This window comes from Tupaia chinensis, unplaced genomic scaffold, assembly GCF_000334495.1.
Source record: "Tupaia chinensis unplaced genomic scaffold, TupChi_1.0 Scaffold000453_1, whole genome shotgun sequence".
NCBI lineage: Eukaryota > Metazoa > Chordata > Mammalia > Scandentia > Tupaiidae > Tupaia > Tupaia belangeri.
In genome coordinates, this window is record NW_006159960.1 from 827,812 (window position 1) to 853,095 (window position 25,284).

Here is a 25,284-nt window from a genome sequence, read left to right on the forward strand (position 1 = left end):
GGTGGAAGGGGGGGGGGGTAGACATTCATAACCATGGGCTGCAGTGACTTCCCGAAACAGGCAGAGCCAAATCTTGCTGCCCATTAGTTAATGAGCCATTAGTTTCTGGCTCCCAGTTGGAGCAGAATAGCTCCAGGGCAATTCCTTTGTGGAAGCCAAATTATAGATCCTAGAGGAGGTTTTCCTAAATACTGAAGGAAAAAAAAAAGAGAAAGAAAGACCCTTCAGAGCTCACCCCCAGTCTGTCTGGAGTAGGCAGAGGCTGTGGTCACCAGCCCAGAGTTAATCAGGAACACAGTTGGCAAGACCATTCAAAAACAGATTCCCTGATCTTGGCAAAAACCAGGGGTGGGTCTGACTCTCCAGGGCTGAGCTGGCCTGTGCCTTCTGTAGGTCCTGGTGTTCCTGGTTGGCTGCTGCTTCCTGGTGCCATAGGCCATCCAGATCCCAGCCGCCAACTGGTCGGACCTCCAGAGCAGGCCACTGAGGAGGCTTTGGGGCCGGGTGGTCTCAGGCCACTCTGCTGCCTGCACCAGCTTTCTCTCATTAAAAACAAAATGTAGCAACAGGCCCAGAGCCCACATTCTTCTGTGCTTTGGGGGACACACCTATCATTTATTAACTGACCTCACACTCCAGGTCACTTTCCTGTCTAAGGTAGTCTGTCCCCAACTCCTGGTCACTAGGTGAGGATGCCCAGGTGACAAGCCCAGCAAACCAGACTCTAACTCTGAAGCAGGACAGAAGCTGCTCTTGTAAGTCGGGGCTACTGGAAAAAGGGCGGCCCTGGGGCCTCTAGGGGAGCCTTAGGCCCTCAATTGCTCTCATTTTCCCTGGTCAGACCTGGCTGGGACTCTCAGGCCAGGGGAGACCACTCTGCTGGTAGGGAGCTTGGGGTCCTCACAGAGGCAGCCCAGAACGTTCTATGAGCACTCTGACACCCAGCCTAAGACAGGACACTGGGCAGGAATTTTGCCTGCCCTTCTCCTCCAGTCACCTGTGCTGCGTTGTACTGCCTGACCTGACCTTGCTGCTGAGCCGGAAGGGAAGGTCACACAGCCATGGCCAACCTCCAAACAAGCCTTGAGTTTTCAGGGGAAGCCCCAAGGATGAGCGGAGTTCCCCAGTCCCCTCTTAGGTGGCTCCTGGGCTCTAAGTGAAGAGGAAGAATCCCTCCTGGGCAGGCGCAGTGGGCGGGGAGGATGGGGGCTGGTGAGGCCGGCTGGGCTGCACTTGACCCTCGGAGGTCATTCCAGGGTCGCCGGACAAAGGAAAAGGGCCGATTGGCTGGAAGCTCGCCCCGCCAGGGCCGGTTCATGTGAGCTTAACGGGCACAGCTCCGAGTTTTGCCAACCCTGGGCCGCCGGCCGCGCCCTTGCCCTTGCCCCTGCTGCGCCGGGGCAGGGGCTCTGCTTAGCCGCCACTTGGCCCAACGCACTTCATTCTTTTGAAGCATGGTCCCCGGGGCAGGACAAGCAGGGCACTAATTGTTCTTTATTAATAGAAGATGACATCGGAATCTCGAGCCACTCACCGAAGCCCTAATTAGAGAGGGGGGCGGGGAACGGGGTTGAGAGAGAGAGAGAGAGACCCACTCATACGTGACTGGCAATTGTTCTGGAGAGAGGGGCTCTCTCTCCGTAAAGTCCAGAAGGGTGGAGATTTCAGCCAAACGGCGGCAAGCCAGGTTTTTCACTTGTTTAATCTAATTAGGTAAATTTGCTTTCGTCTTGGCTCTTTCAGTTAGAAGGATCGGAGGAGCTTTAAGAACAGTAGCAGCGTTTAGTTCTCTTATTTTGCCTAAGAGAACTAGAGAGTACACATTTGTTTCTTAAAACGAATGAAAACCTTTTGAGCCAGTGAGGTCTTTAATTTGCAAGTCAGTGCTGCTTCAGGTAGTTGGGAACGTAAAAGTCGTCTTGATCTAGGAGCAGAAAGTGGCCGAGGTCCCTCCTTCCCCAGTGGGTGCACATCTCAGACGTCTGAGTTAGTATCCGCGTCATCCTTTCTTGACTTTTCCCACAGATATTAGTCAGTAGTAGATAGCGCTTTACAATCAGGTGACGATAACCAGAGGAACTGCTTTAAAGATACGTGACTAGAAAACAAACCTTGCCATTTACAAAAAGTATTTGTGAAGTCAATGTTAGTCTGTTTCACCTAGGGAGGCAAACAGGCAAATTCAAAACACGTTAAATGTAGAGAATAAAATGGATGCAAAGTTTTAATTCATTATGTTAGCCTTTCATTATTATGATCTGGTTGTATAGGGTCATAACTTCTTACATGTAAATTAGTCTCATAAAGGGTAATGTTGATACTAAGCAAAATATATCAATAATGTACACAGAGATGTTTTAGAAAGCATGTACACAAAACATTTTTGCTTCAAATACTCAGACATGGGAAACTTGGCAAAGGTCAGTGAGTGCTTGGCAAAAGGCAGATGCCTTTTAATGAAAATATTTCTAATTAAATTTATGCCTGTTTGTGCAAATTAATCAGGCTGGTATTTTAGAAAGAGACATGGACAGTTTGTTGAGGATGCTGAGTGAAATAAAGAGCTTCACGAGCTGGGAGGTAGGCAGTTCCTATTTGTGTAATTTAGCGTTAAGTGAGAGACAACATTTTTGCCACTTCTCAAATCTTCTTTCCTTAGGTTCTTCCTAGCTAAACTTCCGAAGCTCCTGGTGGTTGTTAGGTTAGCCTGGCACTGCCCCCTAGTGGTCTTCTAGGGGTCAGTTAAATCTCAGAAGGCTACAGCGCTCCGAAAACAGAAACTTACTCTGGAATAGGGGCCTATCTCCTAAGTGAGTGAAAACAAAATATTCAGGTTCCTTTGTTTTCACTTAGGAGATAGACCCCTATTCCAGATGCTGGGTGTGTAATTACAGGAAGATATTTAATACAGTTGTAGGAGAGTTATCATTTCATCATAATTTAGAGGGGAACCCTATAGCTTTAGAAATAGATCTTGGGGAAGCAGTTTACATAATGTCATTGTAGATAAAAATAAATAATTTAGCATAATATACCTAGTTACTCTGTAGAAGAAACATTTCTTTATTATGTTGCATAATGTAACAGATAATGTAGTCACAGGAAAAATCGTATACAGTAATCTGTGTTTAATAAAGACCTGACAGCCTACCTCTTCATACAATGGGAACAGGCTCTATAATTATACTGAATACATTACAGGCTCTATAATTATATTTAATACACTACATCACTGATTAAAATGCACCAAGCCTTTTACGTGATGACAGACGTAGAGTGCATAAGAAGGGAAGAGTTTTATCACATCTTACTACAATTGTTTTAATAAACTGTATTTTAAGGACTAATGACTACATAGTTAGGGAGAACCATATTCATTTCTAAGAAATATGGCTTTGATGGGGGATAACAGCCAGGGCATTATTTAAACACCAAGTTAAGCCATCTATCCCAAGCGTGATATTCAATTTTGATGTGGTATTCAGAAAAAAATTCTGTTACTCACATACGATCAGAATGAAATCACATCTGAAGATGCCTCGAATGACTAATGGGTGCATCTTTGACCATTTTGCTGTGAGTGGATTTGTAATCAGGTTGTGAAATATGGCCCAGTTTTCTGGAGATAAGTACAGTTTTATAGTAGGTCGTGAGACACTGTTTCATCCATCCGAGGATATGAAAGTGCAATTCTGTAGAATATTTGAACTTGACATAATCCCACTGGACTGACATAGGATAAAATGTAAAGTATATTCTCTGTGTTTTCTCTGGGTATATGCTACCCTTTCAGTGGGGCTGAAGAAGCCTGTGCTCAACGTTTGAATGTATATATCTGCCTCAGATTGCACTTCTAGTGGGTTTGATTTTGCATTAATATTCACTCATAATTTTATTGATGAACAAAGGGTTCAAAATCGTGACTGAATGCTTTTTGAATTCTTGGCTCCATCCTTGACTCAGGGGATCCAGAGATGAATTTGAGACCGTCTTTCCCTCATGAACGCACCTGCTCTTTTGCCAGGTGTACCGTTCTACTTAAGTGTCTTATGGGGTTACAAACAAAGAGACATGAGTTCATGTCTAGCGTTGTGATGTTAGGGAGCCTTGCTTGTTAAATGTGCTTTGTATGCAGCCCACCTCTTGGGTGATAACTGTATCACTTCTGCATTTCTGTATACATGCTAATTTACTCTATATATCTCTGTGTATCTATAGATATACACAGAAATTTACTGAGTAGTTCTAACTGGATATAACAGGCAGATGATTTTTTTTTTTCCAGGTAGGACAGAACATTTGTGTTAAAGATGTTTTTCTTTTTTCTTTTTCTTTTCTTTCTTTTTTTTTATTTTTAGAATCAGGTTTCTTTCCCCAGTGGGTGTCATGACCAGGTTTATTATAGATCATCCATTAAAATACAGGAAGATCAGATCTGAATGAATATCGCATAAATAGCTGAAGGTAGAACTGAAAGGGGAAAAACTGACCATGCTCTTTAATTTTTGAAGCTGACTTAGTCAGTCTAGTGAAATGTTTTTTATTTTGATGTATTTTCTACTGGCAGAGCCAGTAGCTTATTGGAAATGACCTTTTAAATACACTGCTCTCCATCCCGGGGATGTTGACTTTCTGGCTGGTTTCAAAGGCTGGATCATTTTGCCCTTGGTGCTGAAGAAGGGGAGAGAAGGGGAGAGAAGATGCCACCCTCTCTCCGCCAGGCCAGCCGGGGGCTCCCATCTCACTCACACACATCCCCAGCAAAAGGGGTCAAGATCTGAGCCTAGAAATAAGTACCAGCAGAGTCTCCCAGCTCAGCTGTGGGGAGCGCTTCAGGCATGAAGCAAATGAAGAGAAGTCTGGCTTATTCTCTTTCAGAAATATTTATTAAAATAACTCCAAGGGGGAAAAAATTCCTTCCTGTTAAAATCCTGTGTTACCCAATTACAGCAAAAAAAAAACCCCAAAAAACAAAAAAACAAACAAACAAAACAAAAACAAAAACAAAAAACACTACTACTGTGGTTACATAAGAAATTTGCAAATTTATATTTTCTAACATCTTCCCCTTTTCTAGTCACCTTCTAACTTTTTTCTAGTTGAGAAATCTCTAGGAACGTGAGAAAAGGCCAACAGTGGGGACTGACTTGGATCTTCCCTCAGGTGGGGGGCTCTCAAGAAGGTTCTGACTTGACATCAAGTGTTGGTTGCCAGATCCCTCATGCCCAAAAGCAATCCCTTCAGGTAGCGTGTCTCATTCTGCAATACAGAAGGTAGGGTCAAAAACCTTGTGTGACTCTGGGCAGTGGGTGCCAATATACACGAAAATGTCAGAAAAGAGTTTTTTCTTTTCACTTTGGGAGGTCTCTCTCTCTCTCCCACCTTACTACTTCATGTTTATTTACCTTCCCAAATTTTGTTTTTGTAGCAACCACTAAGCAGAAAAGGATTCACCTAATACCTTCCTATTGCATACAGTAGGGTTGGGTCCACGTTAACAGACTAGTTTGGCTGATTTGGCAATTCCTGCCTTTTGTGTAGATACCCGCTCCTGTCTGCCTTGTCACCCTTCTCATAGCTGCTCTGTTGTCACAGCAGCCTGCCATCACCGCAGCTAATAGGGGCTGTCACTAAGCAGTTGTTCCTTCACTGTTCCCACTCAGGTTGTAACGAGAATGAGGCCGACCACCTGGACCGGGACCAGCAGCCTTATCCACCCTCTCAGAAGACCAAGCGCATGCGCACCTCCTTCAAGCACCACCAGCTCCGGACCATGAAATCCTACTTTGCCATCAACCACAACCCGGATGCCAAGGACCTCAAGCAGCTTGCCCAGAAAACAGGACTGACCAAAAGAGTTTTGCAGGTAAGACACCTCCATCATTGGCTGTGCATACACCTCCCTTCCCCTTGGCAGTGCATAGCTCTCTTCCCTGATCAGAGTGTTACGGTTCCTAGATGGCTTCTTATTGGTTCACCTTAGTTATCTCCCTAGTGGGTGTACTGAGGTTGTCCAGGGGCTTCCTGGAGGGTGTTCAGAGATGTAGGGTCTTTTTAAATGCAGACGCATTCTCCCTACAGATGGGGAGATGGGTCCTCCAAAGCCAGCACACCGGGCCTCACTGCTGTGCACATGGGCCGATGTTATTCACACAGGCCATGGCTCTAGAGATTTCCATGCACTGACGCATGAGGGACCTGCTGCACTGTCATACCCCAGCCTGTTCTTGGCAGCCTCACTCTCATGCTATCACCTTCAGACCTAATTTTTAAACTCTTAAAAAGCCAAAAGGGTGGTTCGTGTCTCAGCAACTAATCAAAGTAAATTCCCATCTTAACAAACCATAATTAGAAATGAAATATTGGGCGTAAATTCTGCTGTCCAGTTGCTTCCCTAAATACATCCTGGCAGGAACATGAAACCAATGAACTTACCTTGGGTTGCTCTGGGTTACCTGGGATCCTCTCCCACCTCTCAAAGGGCAGACATTTTCTGTTCCAATCCACAGTCTTGTGCTGTTTGGGGTCTGTGACCCTGGGGGAGTGTTTCTCATGGGAAGAATACTTAACCATGGGCCAGACTCATAAGTAACTTGAAGTCTGTTTTAGTGAAGTTCATTTTATAGGAACAACTCTTATTTTGTGATATTTTAATGGCCCTCCTTCTTCATGTCCCCACAGGACACCAGATGAGGACTCAGGGTTTATTTCTCCCCTTTTGTCTCTGGGCCTTCCTTTCCCATAGTGTCTCCACTTACACATCAGTTGTCCCACGAGGCACTTGTTCATCCTGGGTGGGAATATATGCAGTTGAGAGAGAATTCACCAGTCATTGGTTGTTAGTCTCTAAAAAGAAAGGAAAAAGCCCTTTCCCTCCCAAGAAAAAGCAGCATTATTATTTCAAAAGAGAAGCATAGCTCAAAAAGTAAAAAGAGAGTGAAAGAGAAGAAAGAAAGGAAAAAGAAAAAGAAACATCGGTAAAGAAATCAATTGGGATTGGTTTGCAGGTTTGGTTCCAAAACGCACGCGCCAAATTCAGAAGGAACCTTTTGCGGCAGGAGAATGGGGGTGTTGATAAAGCTGATGGCAAGTCGCTTCCGGCCCCGCCCTCAGCAGACAGCGGAGCTCTCACTCCACCCGGCACTGCGACCACTTTAACAGACCTGACCAATCCCACTATCACTGTAGTGACCTCCGTGACCTCTAACATGGACAGCCACGAGTCTGGAAGCCCCTCACAAACTACCTTAACGAACCTTTTCTAACATTGGTTTTTTTTTTTTTTCTTTTCTTTTCCATGCTTCCTCTTCTTTTTATTATTATTCTAATTATTATTATTTTATTATTTACAAGATTTTTTTTCTTTCTAACCCACAAAATATTTGGGGAATAAAAATAACAGCTTGGTGTGTAGCATCTGCAGCCACTTGGCAAATGAGTTTACAGTATTGTCTCCTTTAAGTGAACATATTTTGTCTACAAAGTGTATTTGGAATTTTTTTCTTTAATTAATTAGGTTATTCAATTGGTAAGGAGAGTGTTCGAATCATTCTAATAAGTGCCTCTTAAAATTGTATGTTACTTATTTCCAGAATCTCAAAGAAAAAAAAATGAGTGGTATTATGATGGGCAGATAATCATATCCCTGGTTAACTGATTAGGTTAATAAACAACCAGATAACGAATTGAAGAATTATTTTAAAATCTTGCAATTGTATGGGTGATTATGGAATTTTCAAAACTTCACATTTTTGAAACTTTAAAACTGAAAAAAAATTTGAATTTATCAACTGCTTACCTGAACTGTTGGCTCAAATGAGGAATATGATTAAATAAAAGCACTAACTATAGCAATTTTAAATAGTAATGATTAATTAGGTGGGAAATCTATTCCAGAAATGTGACTTTTTTTTTCTTAGAGATTTACAACCCAGAAAACTTTTTACTTAATTACTTGCTTTCCAGTATTTGAACAATATGTAAGCTCCCTGCACATCCATGACAATTTCAGATAGATTTTGAAATTACATTGTTTTAATCTTCTAAAACTTAAAAAAAAAAAAAAGCTCTAAAACCATTCTTTCTAAATTACTTTCTTCCCCCAGGGAAATGGAAATAAGCAAAATATAATTTTTTAAGAAGTCAAAAAAATAGGTATAATTTCACTGCTAGCTCTATGAATTGGTGTTAGCTGTACCATGGTATTGTATCTGGCATTCTGTACCACTGATGGTTTTAAAACCCGACTTAGTAGACTAACACCAACAACGAACATTTTTCGGTTTTGTTTCACTTGATTTCATTTTGGCACAGGTTGACTTAGGTGTCGAAAATACTTCTCTTTTCAGAGATTTGAAATTCGTAGTATTTCAAGTAGATAAACTCAGAAGCCTTGTGGATGCTGATCTGAATATATTTCCTAGTTTACAGTAGAAATTTTTTTTTTTTCCTTTTAATTTAAACTAAAATCTTAATGGTCTGGGCAGTGGTGAATGTTCATCTCTATGCTTCTGTTGTAGTTAAATACCAATTAGATTGTGGATTTCCTAAAAAAAAAAAATTTAAAAAGAAGTCAAGATCTATGTCTTGCTTTAGTGGATTGTTAAGAATAACTTTGCACATATTCTCCACTTTCTGGACCCCTTACATCTCCTCTGGTGGTCTAAGTGGCTAGTTAATAGATTTTAAAGGTGTCCTTCTGGCTGTAAACATGTGTGGTTACATATTGACAGTTCACTGCCCACATTAAAGTGCATTATTGTAACTTTTGCTCAGGGTCTTTAGAAAATTAGCACAGAAAGTAGCTTATTTTTTAAAAAAGATGACGGAAGATAAGTTAACACTGTAACAGAAGAAAGGTGTGATTGCCATTATATATTTAGCAAGTGTGGTTATCATCTTCTATGGAGCTTAAATCTTGACTTTTCCTATTTCTATTACATTTTGGGCATTTACCACTAACCAGACCAAACAACCTTGGTAAGGCTGAGATCTTATTAATACACTTTTACAGGTAAAATATTGATACTTATAAATTTTGTTCTTTGATAGAACAATATATGGTACTATAGATCTACTTTATTAAGTAGACTAATTATAACTCAGTTCTCCTATGTGCCTTATGCTATAACTTGGAAGTAAGTTTGTGAAAAATCAGGATATATGTGTTGTTTGTTAAATTAACTGTTTTAAGCCCTTTGACACCTCACTAGTTTTGTACTGTTTTACCTCTTATTTCTGAAACTCTTTTTATGGTGTATCCTGTTAGAGGGGACGAACATGTCATAGAAAGCAGTCGTGCACTCTTTCAAATATAGTTGAGAAATTCAATAACCTTATATATTGAGCTTCGTGTTTATAGTACAGTAAGTGGTCTAGCAAAGTTGTCCATGTTTCTTTGTTTATTGATAAATGCATTGTATAGAAACTATTTCCCCTAAATATTTATGGACCAAACAATTGTGATATATCCTATTAAATTTGTGTGAATAAACCATTTTGATCTAAGGAGTTTTATTTCCCCTCAGTTTTATTTAAATTTGAACTGTACTAGTGTGTCTCCAATATCCATATGTCAAAGCTGTTAAAATGGTAATACCCAAAATTTGAAAGTATTCAAACATACAAATAGTTTTGAGGTGTCCAAACTTCTGATTCCTGGTCAATGTACACACTATTGCATATGCAATGTAATGCAACCTAGCATTCCCTTGAGATATATTTGCTTATAATAAAAGTAATGCCCCACTGATTTGACTCAGACTAATCCTTCGCATTACAAAAAAGATAATTAGCAGATAAAGTAATTGCATGAAAGAAACCTTAAATATGATTAAGATTTCATGTTAGGTCTATTGAGCACAGATGGATATTTGTAAATCTAAATAGAGATTGCAGACCCCTAAAAGCCAAGTTGCTCTGTAGTTAATAAATTGTCACTATGATTTTTTTCAGGGAGAACAAATCTTGGGGCATTACAGCCAAACATCCCGACGTTTGAAAATTCCCTAAAGTATTAAAAGAAGGGGAAAAGTTTGATCGGAAATCCACTGCAGTGAAGACAAAGACACTATTAGGTTATGATAATCATACATTTAAAAATTTATTGAGCCAAAAAACAGAGAGAGAGAGAGAGAGATTTAAATGTCATTTTACTGAATGTTAACAAAACTTTTGTTCTTTATGGTGTCTAACACAAATGAAGGCTTAAATTCATGTGGTTTAAAACACAACGAGACAAACCAGAGCAACCTGGCAGTAATAAGCCCACCCCATATTGGAAGCAAATTATTATCGAAAAGAAATCCCACACATTTGTCAAGCACAAATAGTTGTAAAATAAAGTCCCAAAACATTCATTTCACTTGCTTGCTAATGTGTATTAGTCCTATCTGTTTATGGCATTTTCTAATTGTAAATTTCAAGACAAGCTATCACTCATTTAAGAGTCTAGGGATCAAAACGCAGTAATTTTAGTATTATTGTTTCTTACTTCCTTTTTAAACAGAATTTTCTGCATGCACTTTTACATCTGTCCCCTCTAGTGTACATCTCTGTATGATGACTTCTCTTTGCTGTTTCCTGTATGATAAATAGCTTTCATTAATAAACATTTTATTTGATGCAAACATAGTTAACTTTATGTTAAACACACACTGTTGAAATTAATTTTGAACACTGTCTTAAAGAGGCAGCACAGTGCAGTTACAACTTGTTAGACTTAGGGAAAAAAAATCCAGACGCTATGACAAGATTAAATTCTGTTAGTCTAGGATAAAACTACTTACTTGGTTTTAACTGTTCATGGCTTCTTTTCAATTGACACATATACTAAACACTAAAAAATGGAAACCCAAATTACAAGAAAAATAGACCTCAGAATACACGATTGTGTAAAATCTAAGCAACTTTTTTAGATGAGTAGAATAAAATTTAGAGATCCTCTATGTGTTTACATGTTTCTATGCAATGAGCAAATTTATCGAAATACACAAATATATTCTGAACTATAAAAAGATCCAATCTTTGCATAGTTCAAGTTACCTATGATATTACAAACCAAGGAGCAAGTGGAAAGAAAAACCAATATTTAGGAGTGAGTTTTTTTTTTTTAATTGTGAAAGGGAATATTTGAAGAAAGAATTTTTTAAACTATTCCTGTTTAGCTGTATATCCAAAGCATATGTTAAAAACTAACATATACAATACTTTCCAGAAAAATTTTCATTATGATGAAATTTTTATTATATACAAATGAACCCTATGTAAATGATGTAACTTTTATGAATGACAGACATTAAATATCTCACTTACATGTACTCTCAGAATTTTGAATGTTTTCTTAAGTGCTTTCACTTCCTGAAGAGTAAAAAAAGAAAAAAAAAATGAAAAGCGAGAGAGAGCAGCTTACTAATGAAAAAAACCAATGCGCCCTGACAAGTAGGCTATTTTGAGTGATCATGAAATATGTTGGTTTTGTCAGTAACTTGAATGTTTATGCCTCATTGAAACCTCATCTGTGGCTATAGCAACTCGAATAGATTTTCCGATGCATTTCCAGCCAGTTTATTCAAATCCTTGTGCCACAGCTTGGCCTTCCTTCCCTATTCTGTCACCTATGGCAGTTTCATTTAGAAATAGTTTGGAACCTCGCCTGGTTTTACAGACCTTTAAATATTTGTCTGGTATGTGAAATGCGGGAAGAGACTGAAGAGGGAAAAACCAAAATTAGACATCTGAAAAAAATAAGGCAAATTTGAAACAGATACTTTAAAACTTTTTTTTTTTTTTCAAAAAGTAAAAAGAGAGGAGCACTAATTATGTGAGTGCAAAGAGAAAAAAGTTTGTGAGGCAGCTTCGGAAGGTCTGCTATGCTTTCCCATGATGTGCAACCCTCTGCCACCCTGGGCAAAAAGCATGCCATTTTTTGCCGGAACTGAAGAATACCGGCTTCTTAATCGGGAGCAGGGCACTGCATTTTCATAGCTTCTACCTCCCCAATGCCCAGGCTAGCTTAATTTTTGGCAAATTGATCTTGGGCATAAAAAAGCTTTACTGAGAGCGTCTGCGAGCTTTGCTTAGATGACTGGCCAACTCAGTGCTGACTTACAAGGCAGGTAGGTTTTCCAATACCTCAAATCAGGATAAAACTCCCTAATAACAGACCCCGAACAAACATTTTAAAACCTTGGTGATTTTTTAATCACCTAAAAAAGTAAATAGCTTTATTTAACAAAATCCCAGAGGAATCTCCTGTACAAAAACCTTTTTTTTTTTTTTTTTTTTTTGAGTCAAAGAAAACATAAGCATTTCTCAAGTTGGCCACACATAAATATCATCTCATGTTTTTGTTGCATGGTAGTGGGATGGTAGTGGGATGTGTTAGAAAAGGAAAGTTCTGGAATGAAAATTTGGAGTCATGTCATTCGAAACTCTTAAAGAGAATAATAAGGATATTACTGTTGTTACACACACACAAAAAGGCCTCTTAATTTCATATATAGTTTTGCTATTTCATTTTTAACTATGTTATGAAAAAAGCTAGCTTTACTTGTAGGGAGTTTGTATATGCTTGAAGTGGTTCAATACCTTTGACCTGGTATTGTCTCTAGACACGAGGGTAAAAGAAAAACACCCGTGCTTAGACCGAATTGAAGGAGTATCATTTTATTTTCTTTAAAAGCGTACATCTAGATGAACTCTGGATTGGCCTCTTGGCTCTATTTTCTGTTTTTAGTAATTAGAAACCATCTCTGAATATTGAAATAAATAAAAACTCTTGGATGTAAGCCCACAGTCCTTTGCTTTACAGTCAATGTGAAAAATAGGAAGTTATTTTCTTTATGGTTTGCTATTGATTTTCACCATTTTTATGACATCTACTCTTCCCTGCTGATGATTTTTTCAGAATAATATTATGGTTTACCTTGTTTTCCAAGTAAATTATAATTCTCAATTAATACATTGTTTTGAATGCCTTCTGGGAAGACTTTCATTTTATTTTACCTGGTTCCATAACAAGAAGAAAGGAAAACAAAGTTCAGAACTGTGATGAGACCCAAAGAAAAGTCAATGACTATGGTGTAAGTAGCAATATTATTGTCATTACTAATTTTCATTTTAACTTCGTTGCAAAATGCATCTTTTTATCTAACATCACTCCCTTCTTGCAACATTCTCTGTGAATATTACTAGAGTTGACCTTTCCTTATCATCTATCACATCTACAAGTTTTTCTCTCCTCAGTTTATTAAGTTCTGCTTCTTGGCATTGCATTTAATCTTGTACTGAAATGACAAAAAGCGGGCCAGAATAACGATTCAGGTATTAGCCATATGTAGAGAGTCCCTATCCCTACTGTACGTCTCTGTGTACTTTCCCCTCGCATACTAGAATTGTCAGGAACGTTTTTCCCCCTTTGGAACGTCATGTTTACATCTTGCATGATCTTATAAATTCATCTGAAGAGTAACTGGATACCTTTTATGGTTATTTGAAAATAAACTTTGCTACAAATAAGATGGCCCTGTCTCTATTGCCTCATATTATGTATGGGTATATTAGTTTTTTCTAGACTTTCACATTGACCCAGAAAAGATTAACCTCAGAGGATATTTAAATTGCTGTCTATGACAAATACATAAAGGTAAAGAAGTTCAAAGGTGAGACCGTCTTTTTTCAATCATTTTTATTCTGTCTCTTTTCCCTTTTTAAAGCAGCAAAAATCATGATGGCTATTAGATTTACTTTTTTTTTTTTTTAAGAATTACTTAATTTCATTTATATATTCATCCATCTATTTCAAAAAGACCAGAGAGGGACAGAGTGAGAGACAGAAAGAGAAAGCGAGAAAGCAAGCTGCCAGGTCCCGACTGTGGTTGGCCATGTGGGAGTCCAGCGCCCCAACTACCACGCCACCTGCCAGTCCCTAGATTTACATTTGACAACGAAGAATTTTGAGTGCTTGCATCACTGAAAGTTATATTTATTATTCAGTAAACTTTAAATCTATAGATAAATGTCCTTTATGAAATGTAATTTTTGAAAAGCACAAAGGTATTTTAGGATTTTAAGCAGCTGAAACTGTTTAAATTCTGCAGAGTAATTTTCCCCCCAAAAAAATTAATGGAAAATATTTTAAATATATTTGTAGCATTTTACCTGATTAACCTAGATGCTATACAAGAATTTAAAAAAAGTTATAAACTCCTCCCCCCAAAATATTACGATGTGAATAATTAAGTAATGGTTATTAAGTAATGGTTATTTTTCTGCAATATAAATGGAGACAACTTATTTTATAAGTACAATTTTGTAGTTACTTTGTGATTTATTTATTTTAGTTTTGCTATAGAGCACATGTGCTCACCAGAAAGAGACAGAGAGATAGAGATACATAGGGAGAATGTGAGAAGTCAACCCCCAAAACAGGATGGCCATGCCACAATCCCTTCTCCAGTCTTCTCTCAGGATTTGGGGCATGCACACACAGGAACCTGGCATGATTTTCAAGCCACTAGGTTCAGAACTTGAACTGCACAGTAGGCCCTGTGGGATCCCACACCTTAACCTACCATGCTACCTGCTAGCCCTGTAGTTACTCTATTATTTCAGTGCAGATCTAAGATCTTCTGGATATTTCAATGACAAGCAGAGATGTCTATATTCCCAAGGGCTCTGCTGTGGAAGACAGCTCTCTGTTCGATTTTTCCCTTCCATTTGGCATCATAAGCCCACATGTGTATTGTATATTTTATTCTTAACATCCATGCAAAGTTAAATCCCTTTAAGAAAGATGGCTCATCTCTTTTTAAACCAATTTTCAATTTAAAATAAAACAAAAAGACAAAATAAAGGCAATTTCCCATCAGTTGATATATTGTAATAAGCCTACTTTTTTTAGTCTACTATGAAGCTAAGTTCCCAAGAGCTTCTATACCAATATAATAGTTATCTATCTTTCTTTCTTTCTTTCTTTCTTTCTTTCTTTCTTTCTTTCTTTCTTTCTTTCTTTCTTTCTTTCTTTCTTTCTTTCTTTCTTTCTTTTTTTTTAATTTCTGCCAAAAGGTATGTGCCCTTGCCTGAGAGAAAGAGAGAGAAGGAAAGTGAGAAAGTATCTCCCACAGGGGATGATCACTCAGCAATCCCTTCTCCTCCATTTGTCCCTCCTTTAAAAATGTTCCTGGTGTGTTTTTTAGGTTGCTGTTTCTGGGATTCAAACTACAGTCATCCACGTGGGATCCAGCCACCTTAACCACCGCCACCAACTGGCCCTGTGAAAGTTATCATTCTGGGTTCTGTTTCAGTTCCTCAGTCTTCATTGAGTTGGGTCATAACTTCATTTTTAACTGGAATTATGTTGCTTTTTCTGAATCTTTCTGTTCAACAAAGTTCCACTAGTACTTACACTAAAACATAAACAACCACAACAAAAAAGGCTATTTGTGTTGGAATGAATAGTTTAATTTACTTCATCTATTAAAAGAGGCACAGTAGAAACAGAAGTTTCTTTCACAACTCAAAGGGAATATTTTGGTTTAAATGGAGCATTATTAGTCTGTTAAAGTGGCTGGACGTCAGTGAATTTGCTAGTAAATATTGAGTGTAAATATATTCATCTCCCTATAGGGTACACATAAACACCCCCTGTGCACGCTAGGTAATGAATAGGGTCGATCCCACGGCTTACGGAGAGACATTTCACCACCTATGACACTTCGCTCGCCCGAAGCCCTAGTTATTAGTGTTGGATCTCATGAGACACTTGGTGTCAACACTGACTTCTCTGTTTTCCTAGAGTACGTACTGAACACATCTCTGGGAAACATTCTCACCCCTGGCTTTGTTTTGGTTTTGATTCCTATCTGGAGAAACTCAGAATCACTGTGCGTTCGAAAGAGCTTCACGAGATTGTTAGGCTCAAATCCCCATATATATATATACATATATTAAGTTGAAACAGAAAGTGCCCAGGCAGATGTGCGCTTTTTCTTGTTCAAAGACAATTGTGGGCCTTTCTCAGAGAAAATACGGATATTGTGTCCGTTAAGTTGCTGCAGACTTACCCTTGATACCATCGCAGAAACGATGTCATCGCAGCAGTACGGGCATGACTGGCACCTCTCATTTATGGCCTCTGCGTTGGTGGTGCAAGCTGATTCCATCTGGAAAGATTACGGTTATTAGAAAACACTGACGGTTATTGTTCGTAGAACTTTCTGTACACGCTCACCTCTATTCAGTGTGTTCATCGTTCACTGCTGTGCTTCCCCAATTCTTTCATCTCACTCTCATTCCCTCACACTACTAGAATCACTTCCCTTCACGTGAGCAACGATCTGTTCCTCACCCAATCGTGGCATTTTTGCTGCCTTGCCCACATTTACTTCTGTGCCAGGTTTTACACCCATTCTCACTCACTTCTCTTTTAAAGGATTTCCCCGCAGGCCGCACACCTGCCACTCAGCTCTGCGGTTCTGTTGACTCAGGGCCAGCGACTCACAGCCCAGGACTGCTTGCTGTTCCTGCTCCACTCACCTCCCTGCAGACCATGCCCTTTCTTAGAGGTTCAGGGATGCCTCCAAATAGAGTTCTCGGGACATTTCCCCTGATCTGGTACTGCCTCAAGGGCAGCATAGATAGAATTGATCTCAATTCTGGACTTTGTTCACTCCTGTTAATAACATTACTGAATTTCTCCCAGTCATTCAAACCTGGAGTCCTCAATTTCTCCATCACTTTGTCCTCCATTAAAAGAAAAAAGAAAGGGACCAGCAGTTAGCGTAATGGCTATGTCACTGGACTCCCACGTAGAATGGCTATGTCGCTGGACTCCCACGTAGTCGACCGCGGTTCCCAGACCTGGTGGCTTAAAACTCACGCTGGGTGCGTGTGCGTGTGTGCCCAAGATCCCGAGAGGAGAATAGAGGAGAAGGGATTGTGGTGTGGCCATCCCCCCTGGGGGGTAATTTCTTGCTTTCTGTCTCTCTGTCTCTCTCTGTCTGTCTGGCAAGTGCACAAGCCCTATAGCAAAACAAAACAAAACAAAACAAAACAAAAAAAACCTCTCCAAAAAAAAGAAAACATATTATTTATATCTTGAATCATTCTGTTACTAAATTCTATTTTTAAAAATAATTATTTATTTAATTTTAGTTATCATTATTATTTTTTTAATTTGTTACAAATTACACATGATTGGGGCCAGCAGGTGGCATGGTAGATAAGAGTGCTGGACTCCCACATGGTTGACCGTGGTTCAAGTCCCAGACCTGGTGGCTTGCTTTCTCACTCTCTCTCTCTCTCTCTCTGTCTCTCTATCTTTCTCACTCTGTCCCTCTCTGGTCAAATTAAAATGAATAAATAAAGTCAAATAAAATAATTTTTTAAAAAATTATACATGTTCACTAGAGAGAGAGAAAGTAAGAAAATAAGCCACAGGGTCTGGGACTTGAACCATGGTCTGTCATGTGGGAGACCAGTGCCTTAACTACCACACCACCTGCTGGCCCCACTAAATCCCACTTTTGAAAGTTTATCTATTTCCTCTGAGAGAGAGAGGGAGAGAAAGAGAGAGAGAGAGCACCGTCAATCGGGTCTTGATGGCATGATCAACCCCCAGCCTCAGCCAGCCCTGGACCATGGGCATATGTGTGTCCAGCTTACTTAAGGCGGTCTCTGGATGTGAACCCAGAACCTTCCCATGTGGGTCAGCCTTGAAGAGCATTGCATTTTACCCTTCGGCCCTACCTGATCCTACTGATCTTTTCTTTATTCTAGACTCTGGGCTGGGTCTGGATCTACCTCTTTCTTGCATTCCCCTTAACCCTGTGCTCACCGGAACTAAGTTTTCTTATTTTGCCAGACGCCATTCTCTGCAAGAAGTCAGTCACACGAGTTGTTTCGGATACTGCTGCTTCTTTCGGCCCTGTTCTCTGGTCTCCCATAAGAACAGAAGTAACCATGGGAAATTGTAAAGTGATTAAATCTAATTGAAACTACACATAGCTATATGAAATTGTACAATCATCTGGGCCTCAAGTGGCATGGTGGTTAAGGGTGCTGGACTCCCACATGGTGACTGTGGTTCAAGTCCCAGACCAGGCAACTTGCTTTCTCACTTTCCCTCTCTTTCTTTCTCACCTTGTCCCTCTCTGGTCAAATTAAAATTAAAAAAAAGTTAAATAAAATAATTGCTAAAAAATAAAAAAAGAAATTGTACAATCATGTAATCTAGAGGATGGTTAACATTCTCTGTGGGGATTTAAAAAGAGCCTGGTCATCCCTTACTTGGAGGGGCTCTACGAGAGCTTTCTCGGCCCACGTGTAACTGGAATAGGACATATTTACTCATTTTACCTGACAAATAGGTATACACCAATAAAGAAAGGAAAAGCATTTATCTTTAAATTTTAGCGATAACTACTATGACCTCAAAGAAAGTTTCGGTTTGCTGAAAGACCTCCTAGGATTAGGACCTGGTTCTTAGGACCACTGTTGTGGAGGAGTTTGAGAGGTAGTGAAGGAGGGCGTGGAATCAGGTTCTTCCTGGCTCCGACCACCTGGGACAGGTCGTGCAGAGGCAGAAGTACCAGGGGCTTCGTACAGACAGACCTGGGTTCAGACCCTACTTCTTCCCCCGAGATCCTAGCCCACAGTCTCGTTTGCTGTCATTCCTCGGATTGCAGCCCCATCTTTGTGGACCCCTCTGCTCAAATCCTTCCCATATTCTAGAACAAATGAATCTTTCTTTTCTTTTTTTAAGAGAGATTTTTGCTATAGGGCATGTGTGCTCACCAGAGAGACAGAGAGAGACAGAGAAAGACAGAGAAAATGAGAAATCAATCCCAGGGGGAATGGCCATGCCACAATCCCTTCTCTTCTATTCTCCTCTCAGGATTTTGGGCACACATACAAACGCACCAGGCATAAGTTTTAAGCTGGGAAGTCCTGGAGTCGAACTGTGGTTGGCCCTGTGGGAGTCCAGCAATGTAACCGTTATGCCATCTGCTGGTCCTGAACAAGCGAATCTTTCCAAACTTCATCTTTCAGCTACACTTTCTTCCTCAGGAACTTTAAGGAATTCCCATCATACATGTGATTAAATATAGTCTCTGAAGCACTCATGTCTCCTGTAATATGACCCCACCCGCCTTTTCCAGTTTATTTCTCAGTCCTCTCCAACACCACCCCCACTGTCCCACCCGTGTCCTATCAATTCTCTCTGCCATGTTTTCGCACACAATAGCTTCTCTAATCATAAAACACTTTGCATTACTTACCTGCCTGCATCTTCTAAATTCTTCATTCTTTATTACTTACATAATAATATGCAATACTAATGACGAAAAAATTTAGATGAAATAAAATCACATAAATCACATATGATTCGACCCTATCACATGCATAAATTCTTGCCAAATTTTTTCTTTTTTACAAAAAGATATATTATTATTTAATTCTATTTGCTAGTATTAGTTTTTTTAAAAAAATATTTTATTTAACTTTATTTATTTATTTTAAATTGATCAGAGAGGAACAGAGTAAGACAGACAGAGAGAGGGAGAGTGAGAAAGCAAACCGCCAGGTTTGGGACTCGAACCATGGTTGGCCATGTGATAGTCCAGCACCCTTAACCACCACACCATCTGACAGCCCCCTTATTTGTTTTTAATTTGACTAGAGAGTGAAAGAGAGAGAGAGAAAAGGAAAGTGACAAAGCAAGCCGTCAGGTCCGGGACTTGAACTACAGACAGCCATGTAGGAATCCAGTGCCTTTAACTACCACACCACCTGCCGGCCCCTCCAAGTTTTTTCCTAGTTGCTTTTTTACAAAATTATAATAAAACTCCTATTTGGTATCTGGGACATGATAAGCACTCAGTAAAGGGTAATTAAACTTGAATCTCAAAGCAATCGATCATTTACAGTCTCCTAATTGCATTTCCATGAAGTTTCCATTAACATTTGTCATCATCAATGTCTTCCTTACCACCCATAACTCTCATGATATGTCCCATACACTTGACATGAATAATATTAGGTCTCCGTTATACAATGTAGCAATCTATTTTTTATGTCTCCCCCAAATATTATACTTTTCTTGAGAAAAGGAATCTTTTCTTTTCTCTATTGCTTTTATTTTATTATTTTTTAAGTTTTCTCTTTCTTTCATGAGAGAGAAGAGAGAGATGCAGCCGTACAAGGCCCCATGATGAAGCAAACCCTGTCCCACCAGCCTCCCAGGCACACAGGATTGTAGGCAATCCTGGCATGTTTAGGTTAATGTGGGATTCAAACCCACAGCCTTCCCATAGAACTCTAGTATCATGCAGCTTTGCCCTACTACCAGTCTCATCAGGGCTGGGTCATATTTCCATTGTCTTTTTTATTTGATTTTATTTTTTAAATTTTCAGTGGGTGTGTATACTTACCAGAGAGAAATTGGGGGGAAAAAAGAAACAGAGAGAAATGGAGAAAGCACCTGTCATGGTCATGGTCACATCGCAATCCCTCCTCCTTGATTCCTCTAACCTGTTGGGATTCTGGAAATGCACATATGCCCAGTGTTTTCTGTTTTGTTTTTTAATTATTTCTTACTTTTAGAGAGAGTTTTGCTAGAGGGCACATGCACTTGCTGGAGAGACAGAAAGTCAAGAAACCACCTCCTGGGGGGATGGCCACACCATTATCCATTCTTCTCCATTCTCATCAGGATTTTGAGCATGTACACACATATGCCCTATGTGAGTTTTAAGTCGCTGGGTCCAGGACTTGAACTGTTGTTGACTACAAGGGAGTCCAGCAACATAAATATTATGCCATCTGTTGGTCCCATGCCCAATATGTTTTTCTTTCTTTTCTTTTTCTTTTTCTCTTTTTTTTTTGGGGGGGGGGGGGGGGAAGATTTTTGCTATAAGGGTAATGCACTCACTGGAGAGAGAGAGAAGAGAGAGAGACAGAAAGTGAGAAATCATCCCCCATGGGGGATGGTCATGCTGCAATCCCTTCTCCTCCATTCTCATCTCAGGATCTTGGGTACACATGCACACATGCCCAGCATGAATTTTAAGCCGCCAGGACTGGGACTTGAACCTCAGTAGACTACGTGGGAGTCCAGTGATGTAACCATTATGCCATCTGCTGGTCCCTCCCAGTATGTTATTCAGTCAATCAAGGCCAAGATTCAAACTACAGTTAGCCACGCGGGATCCAGCTTCCTTAAGTACTAGGCTACAGAGTCAGCCAAGCCCTCCATTTTCTTTTTGAAAGGTCTGAGAGAAGTAGTAATTGTTCAATAAGGATTTTAAAAATGAACTTGTGGAGCAGTAACTTCTTAGGCGAGTGGGTATGGTAGGCTGAAGGAGACATTCTGAGCAGAACTCTGAAGGAAAGGGACATTTTCGTCATGAAGAACTGCTGCCGGTTCTTCGAGCTCTCCGTGCTGTAGGCAGGGGACAGGAAGGATGGGGACCCTGCAGGACTGCCCACGGCTGACTTCTCTTCTCTGAGAACAGCATGTGCTTCGCGAGCTCACCCTCTCCACACGACAGTAAGTGCACTTGCCCCCTTACATCCTTCTGAGCACATGACACCCGTTTCCATCATGCGTGTCCTGATAGGGGCACCCCAGGGGCCAGTGCCAGTGCTTTGATTGGTAAGGGCAGTACATTCTTGCCCTAAATCTCTGGGTTATGTCACTGACGGTGCCCCTACTTTGGGTTCTTCCCACTTTGGGCAACGCTGACCACTGTAGAGGTTGGAGGCACATTCAAAGAGAACCGAAGGACTCCAAGAAGCGTTAAGAAAGTCACTGGGGCCAGTGGGTGGCAGGGAGGTTAAGGTGCTAGATGCCCACATGGCTGACTGTGGTTCAAGTCCTGGACCTGGCAGCTTGCTTTTTCACTTTCCCTCTCTCTCCAGTGAGCTCATGTCCCCTATAGTGTATTTAAAATAATAATAATAATAAATAAAATCAAATAAATTGTTCTTTTAAAAAGGGTCACTAATGATGACAACACAATTGCTGCTGCTGTATTCTGAAGTCTTATATGAATGACAAAGGCTTCTCATTGTTACACTGTTCACATATATGTGTATATATATATATATATATATATATATATGCACATATTTATTTTGAGAGTTTTTGCTATAGGGTGCATGTGCTCACTGAGAGAGAGATACAGAGAGACAGAAAGTGAAAAATCAACCCCGGGGGGATGGCCACATTGCAGTCCCTTCTCCTGTATTCTTCTCTTGGGATTTTGGGCATGCACACACATGCGCCCAGCGTGAGTTTCAAATCGTCAGGTCTGGAACTTGAACCATGGTTGGCTGTGTGGTAGTCCAGTGCTTTTAACCACTATGCCATTTGCTGGCCCCTATACTTATTATTTTTAAAAAAGTTTCTTTTATTTCCTCCACGAACAAGAGAGAGAAAGAGAGAGGCGGATACCTGCAATAAGATCCTAATGCTACAACGCACTCCCAGCGTTAGCCCACCCTGGATCGTGGGCACGTGCTTGCCTGCCGTGTTCAGGAAGGTCTCTGGATGTGAACCCAGAACCTTCCCATGTGGGTCAGGCTGGCATTGTGTTATTGCTGCCCCATGCCCGGCACTGTTCTATCCCTATCATCCCAGAGGATATGTAGGTGAAGGTACCGCTCACGGATGCATCGCTCAGTTCTGAGTCTTGGCTCGAGAGAGATGGTGTGCTGCCCCGAGCAGCGTTTCCTGTGCACTCAGAGGCAGAACCTCACACGTGCCAGAGCACACGGTTCGCTGGTGCCAGAATAGTGTTAAGCTACATTTCCTCCTCCTGCTGGCAGCAAGAATATCTGGCTTCCCACAGCCTGCAACCCATGCCTGGCCTTATCAGTACAGAGATGCAGAGCAGAGATAAATTGTACACGTGGGTCACGACTTAGCAGCAAAGCTTTGAGGCCTTCCTGGCAGAGCGGTGAGACGTCGCGGTGCTTCTACGCTGCATCAGCCTGGTGGAGGGGCTATTTTAGATCAGTTGCTCTCAAATTCTGTCAGACAGCAAACCTCGGTCGGTGAACTTTACACAGAACCCAACATCAAACAGGTAAGAGCGAAGTAGTAAGTGCGAGGCTCTTGGAGGCTTCCCACATGGAGGGTTCTGGGTTTGCTGGACACACCTGTGCCTGTGGGGCGGACTGTGGCAGCAAGACCCTGCTAGGTGTGCTCTCTCTTGTGGAAGAAATAAGTAAGTAAACTTAAAAAAAAGTTAAGGGGCCAGCAGGTGGTGTGGTGGTTAAGACGCTGGATTCCCACATGGCCAACCATGGTTTGAGTCCTGGACCTGGGGGTTTGCTTTTTCACTTTTCCTCTCTCTCTCTCTGTCTCTTTCTGGTGAGCATGAACGTCCTGTAGCAAATTAAAAAATAGTAACAATGATAAATAAAATTAAATAAGTGATTCTAAAAACTAAAACTAAAACATGTTAAGGGGCTAGCAGGTGGGATGGAGGTTAAGGTGCTGGACTCTCAGATGACCAGCTGCACAGTTTGAATCCCAGATCCAGTGGCTTGAAAATCACACTAGGCACATGTGCATCAGTGCCCAAAATCTTGAGAGGAGACTGAGAAGGGATAGCAGTGTAGCCATCCTCTGGCATGGGGATTTCTCACCCTCCACCCCATCTCTCTCTGGTGGGCACATACACACCCACTAGCAAGAAAAAAAATAGTTAAAAATTGCTGTTCTGAGGCTGGGTAAAGTGGGAAGGGAGCCGATCACATATGGCCACGCACAGTCCAAATCCTGGTTGCTGGATTGAGAAGCACACCGGGCACATGTGCGCACATGCCCACATCCTAAGATGATGGAGAAATGCAGGGGAAGGAATGGTGGCCTGGTCGTGATCCTTTAGAGGGTGCTTTCACCCTCTTGGTCTGGCAAGCACATGTACCCTCTGGTAATTAAAAAAAAAAAAAAGAGGGGGACCAGCAGTTAGCGTAATGGCTATGTCGCTGGACTCCCACGTAGTCGACCGTGGTTCAAGTCCCAGACCTGGTGGCTTAAAACTCACACCGGGCGAGTGTGCGTGTGTGCCCAAGATCCCGAGAGGAGAACAGAGGAGAAGGGATTGCGGTGTGGCCATCCCCCCTGGGGTGTGATTTCTTGCTTTCTGTCTCTCTGTCTCTCTCTGTCTGTCTGGCAAGCGCACACGCCCTATAGCAAAAATACCTCTCAAAAAAAAAAAAAAAAAAGGGACAGGGCTATTGTGTTAGAGAGCAGAGCGAGGCTTCGTCACCTGTCCTCAGGCTCTTCTCAGCCTGAGCTCTACTATGGAGCCCAGGGCTTCTAAGTGCACACTTTGGAAACTGGACTTTGGACCTGTCCTAAGATTTGGTTAAAGACTATGATAAAAAAAAAAAGTGGAACGGAGCAGACATGTCCCTCCATGGCGGTCAACTAGATGGAGCAAAGGTCAACATGGCAACATGAAGTGTAACCTCGTGTGACCCTCAGGATAGCGTCAGTCTTAGTTTCATCATCTGTAAAAAGAGGTAGCCCTGCATCAGTGCTCCCAAGAATTAATTGATCTGAAGTTTCATTTGAAGGGTTTGTCAAAGGGCCAGCAAGTGATGTGGTAGTTAGGATACTAGGCTACCACATGATCAACCATGGTTCAAGTCCTGGACCTGGCAGCTTGCTTTTTCACTTTCACTTTCCCTCTTGTTCTCTCTGTATCTTTCTGGAGAGTGCATGTATCCTATAGCAAATTAAAGAAAAATAATAAATAAAATAATCATTTAAAAAATGTTAATAAGGCTTTGCTAAAGACAGAGGTTCTAGTCCTACCTCCCCTCCACCTAAGAGGCCACAAGTCTGTTTTTTCATAATTATGCCCCAACAGATCAGGCAAGACGGGGAAAACAGTGGCTTCGGTACTATTTTCTCTCAGCACTGTTCTTTTTGATGATTCCATTGGATTCCTCTATTTCTTCCCAAACCTCTGAGACAAGGACATTTCTTCAGATTGGTAAGGGCAGAGGAACTCTGAGAAGCAGAAATTTAAGCATGCTGGAGCAACGGCAGGCACACAGAGGTGCTTCCCTTGCCCAGAGATCTGTCAAGAATCTTTTCAAAAGTAGCAAATAGGGCAAACACAGGAAGATTATGTTTGGAGTTCAGCAAGCTATGAAAGTGTTTCATTGCATCCGTCAAGGTGAGCGCATCCCAATGACATGTGTCTCCCCAGCTCTCTGGGCCTCATTGGTCTGGGGTTCCAAAGGGCACCACAACTTGGAACG

The 25,284-nt window shown here is 41.0% G+C and overlaps 1 protein-coding gene across 5 annotated transcripts in view; it reads left to right on the top strand.

The window, feature by feature from the left end:
- The window catches only part of LHX9 (LIM homeobox 9), a 20,828-nt gene extending 9,945 nt beyond the window's left edge, over positions 1 to 10,883 (top strand). For 3 of the 5 annotated variants that reach the window (XM_027774547.1, XM_006155432.1, XM_006155433.1), the window contains 2 exons: positions 5,664 to 5,866; positions 7,008 to 7,265. In XM_027774547.1, the coding sequence (XP_027630348.1) occupies positions 5,664 to 5,866; positions 7,008 to 7,265 (461 nt within the window). Of the gene's footprint in view, positions 1 to 5,663; positions 5,867 to 7,007; positions 7,266 to 9,954 lie in introns of those variants that run through there. The other 2 variants (XM_027774548.1, XM_006155435.2) reach the window with 1 other exon arrangement.
- Positions 10,884 to 25,284: the final 14,401 nt, after the last annotated feature.